This window comes from Microtus ochrogaster, chromosome 5 (genome assembly GCF_000317375.1).
Source record: "Microtus ochrogaster isolate Prairie Vole_2 chromosome 5, MicOch1.0, whole genome shotgun sequence".
Lineage (NCBI taxonomy): Eukaryota > Metazoa > Chordata > Mammalia > Rodentia > Cricetidae > Microtus > Microtus ochrogaster.
Window position 1 is genome coordinate 74,590,284 of NC_022012.1, and position 3,873 is coordinate 74,594,156.

Genomic DNA, 3,873 nt, shown 5'->3' on the forward strand with positions numbered 1-3,873 from the left:
GGTCTACAAGAGCTAGTTCCAGGACAGGCACCAAAAACTACAGAGAAACCCTGTCTCGAAAATCAAAAAAAAAAAAAAAAAAAAAAAAAAAGAATTATAAGCATGTAAAGATTCAGTTCACTCAGTGATCTGGGTCTGTAGCTTGGTGGTAGAGCATGTGCCTCAGCATGCAAGAGGCCCTAGGTACAAACCTCACTGTCAAATAAATAAAATTCAGTTCAGTCAACATTCTTTTTTTTTTTAAGTGCTGGAGACCAGCCCAGGGCCCTGTACTGAACACAGATCTATTGAGGATTTACTCATGCTAAGCAGTGCTAGTTGTTAGGAACATACCAGGGTATCGGGCAAAGACACAGTTTAGTAATTAAACAAGCAATTGCAATCCAGAAAGTATATGTGTGCTTTACTAATCATACTATCAATCTTTGGCATAAATAAGTAGTTATAAACTGGTGATCAAGCTGACATTTGTTTTAAATCTGTGTTAACACTAAAGATACATTTCCCATGTTGTAAAACACATAAACCCAACATTCTACAATACTGATAACACCTGACCCTTCAGAAAAATGATTTTCATGTGCCTTCAATTAACAGAGAATTCTGGCCAATTACAAAAACAAATACAATAGTAGCCACATACCCTGAAGATATCTGATCTCTGCATCAGTGCCATCAAGGAGAGGTAGCCTCCATAGGACCAGCCGTGAATGCCCACACGATCCAAGTCAATGAAGTCATACTGAGACGCTAGGTACTGGAGTCCTTCCACTTGATCATCTATTTCTATTTGACCCTGTCAAACACGGGGAAACAGTTCACTGGCTCTGATGCACACCAGTCTTAGAGAACTCTTTAAACCTGCTCTATGTTTTTAACTAAAAACTCCTGGAGGGTTTCCTTTCTCAGATTAGAGTTTATTAACAACTGATATTCTATTTTCCCTCAAGAAATTAAAAAAAAAAAGCATTTATAGTTAAGAACCTGCTGCCCTGTGAAGAGTTTAGTTTCCATAGTCATGGAGTTCTTTCCTGCCCATGCTGTCCCTAGCTGCAGGGTGTCTCCCACTCCATTTGTTCTGTTGTCTGCTAAGAGGCCAGCAACTTCCTTGTAACAAGCCTTCCTCTATCCAAAGACAAAAATTCAGCCCCTTTAAGAGATTGATGAAATTTACTTCTCCTTTTAGCACTTAGTGAAGTAAAGCAAAGGGCATTACCCCTGAAGCCTGACCTTCCTTTCTCCCAGCACGATACTTCTAGCAAAGCTCTAGATGTCCTCATTCCTACCAGTACCACCCAAGGTGTCACTTGGCCTGCCAGCGCACAGTCTCACCTCACTGAGCCAAACCAAAAAGTAAATCAACAACAACAAAAAAACTTACATGAGAATACAACATAAGTCAAAGAACTGGCTGTGGGAGACCATCCCATTTCTTACTCAGCATGTCCAACACACTGGCAGCCACAGGGACTGCCTTACTGTGCAAAAGGAACATCGGACTGTCATCATTTCCCACAGCCGCAGAAAGGACCGGGGGCATCTCTAAAAGGTAGCACTTAAAGCTTCCTGCAGAGAGAAAGAGGCTTGTCACAAGGAGGAAACTACCCAGTTGTTTCCCTCTTCACAGAGGACAGAACAAACCTCAGGCATTCCTGAGGAGTATATGGGATTGCCTATGGCCAAGGTCAAAGTCCAGACTGGACAGGGCATTCTAACAGAAGTGGCTCTACCTCAGCTCCTGGGAGGCAGACAGGTAGACAGGAGTGAGCCTACTGTAAGGCAAACCTTTCATCCCACTGCTCAATTCTAACACATTCTTCCTCACTCTGTCACTCAGGTCCTCCCCCAACTAGAATAAAGTGTAAGAAAATGAAAACATCTGGAGAAGAAAGTGTTCTATGCTCACACACCATTTTATATTTAAAGGCGCCTTCAAATTTAAGCCCTCGGTGACAGGATCCTCTGTTGTCTATCACCACAACCACATAACCTAGGGAGGCCAGGGTGTTCAGGCGGAAATACTTGACTCCTTTAAATCGATTGTTCACCAGCTGCACCTGGAGAAGAAACAGCTTCAGTGATCTTATGCAGCAGCATATAAACTGTGAGACAGAAAGACTGCAGAAGTCAGAAGGCTGAATGTACTTACTATTATCTTGCCTTTAAAATGTAAGTGTGAAGTGATACAATTTGAAATTTACTCAAGTCTTTGCATGTTTATGCTGTTCCACGCTTAGTTTCACTCTCAAACCTTCACAACAAATACCAGACTTCACTCTAGAGCAGATACTTAAGTTTAAAAATTTTTTTTAATGATTTATATAACTTTATTTTATGTGCATTGGTGTGAAGGTGTCAGATCTTGAGGAACTGCATTTTCAGACAGTTGTGAGCTGCCATGTGGGTGCTGGGAATTGAACCCGGGTCCTCTGGAAGAGCAATCAGTGCTCTTAACTGCTGAGCCATATCTCCAGCCCAATACTTAAGTTTTAAGTAAGGGAAGAAAGTTAATCTACCCCAAGCTGAATTATATACTCTGAAGAGTTATGCCATTCAAGTAACAGTGAAAAGGACAATTAAAACATCTTCCCTCCCTGCTTGTCTCTTCCGGAGTTGCTGCTGAGTGACAGTGGAAATATGTAGCTTATCTGTCTGTCTGTCTGTCTGTCTATCTACTTACCTACCTACCTACCTACCTACCTATCTATCTATCTATCTATCTATCTATCTATCTATCTATCTATCTATCTATCTATCTATCTATCTATCTAACGAGACAGGGTTTCTCTGTGTAACAGCTCTGGATGTCCTGCAACTATCTCTGGTGACCAAGCTGGCCTCGAACTCATAGAGATCCATCTGTCTCTGCCTCTCCAGTGCTGGGAATTAAAGGCATGCACCACCACTGCCTGACAAGATGTAGCCTTTAATAAACACTGCGATAAGATAAGCACAGTTATCTTTTTCCTGTTAGACAAATTAGTGTGAAAGTATCATTTTTAAATTACTTTATTACCCTAGAGACTACACTTCAAACTGACCAAGAACATAAATGCATCTTGGTGTTTTATTAGAAATGGAGTTTTATCTAATGAAAAGACAGTTCAATCACATGCAGTATGCTCATGTTTCAATCAGCTCAGGGCACTCATAAAATGGCAGTCCCATGGGATCGTGACGGAGCCGAGACGCTCCTGTCACCTAATGCCAGCACAGCTGGCATGACATGGTACATTACTCCTGTATTTGGGGTAATGTTATATAAACAACTACTGCACTGCTAGTGTTATGAAAGAGAGCACATGCACTGAACAATGTCTGATAACAGACGACTAGGTTACTGGTGTATTGTGTCTGTGTGTATTTGGCAAATGTGGGGGTTGAACCTAGGGCCCTGCACATGATAGGCAATTACCACTGAGTTGCATCCCCAGGTCCCTTTTTACTCTTAAAAGAGAGAGTATCACTAAGCTGCCATGGCTGGACTTGAATTCACTTAGTAGGTGAGTCCGATTTTGGAACTTTCAATCCTCCTGCCTCTGCCCCCTATCTCCCCCAAAGCTGGGATTACGGGTATGCACCACCAGGCCCAGTTTATATTATATTTTAATCTCTGTTTGACATATCCTCCTGCTAAAGATAATGAAAAGAGTTTAGGGACAGGTAGTGGTGGCGCACGCCTTTAATCCCAGCACTTGGGAGATAGATGCAGGCAGATCTCTTTGAGTTCGAGGCTATTCTGGTCTATAAATCAAGTTCCAGGCCAGACAGAGCTACACATTGAGATCAAGTTCCAGGTCCGCCAAAGTCACACATTGAGACCCTATCTCAAAAAAATAAAAAAAGGAAGGAAGGAAGGAAGGAAGGAAGGAA

The 3,873-nt window shown here is 42.0% G+C and overlaps 1 protein-coding gene across 3 annotated transcripts in view; it reads right to left on the reverse strand.

Moving 5' to 3' along the window:
* The window catches only part of Dpp8 (dipeptidyl peptidase 8), a 56,100-nt gene that overhangs the window by 11,611 nt on the left and 40,616 nt on the right, over nucleotides 1-3,873 (reverse strand). For all 3 annotated transcript variants that reach the window (XM_005347769.2, XM_026778995.1, XM_026778996.1), the window contains 2 exons: nucleotides 1,911-2,057; nucleotides 644-796 (listed from right to left, as the gene is read on the reverse strand). In XM_005347769.2, the coding sequence (XP_005347826.1) occupies nucleotides 644-796; nucleotides 1,911-2,057 (300 nt within the window). The remainder of the gene's footprint in view (nucleotides 1-643; nucleotides 797-1,910; nucleotides 2,058-3,873) is intronic.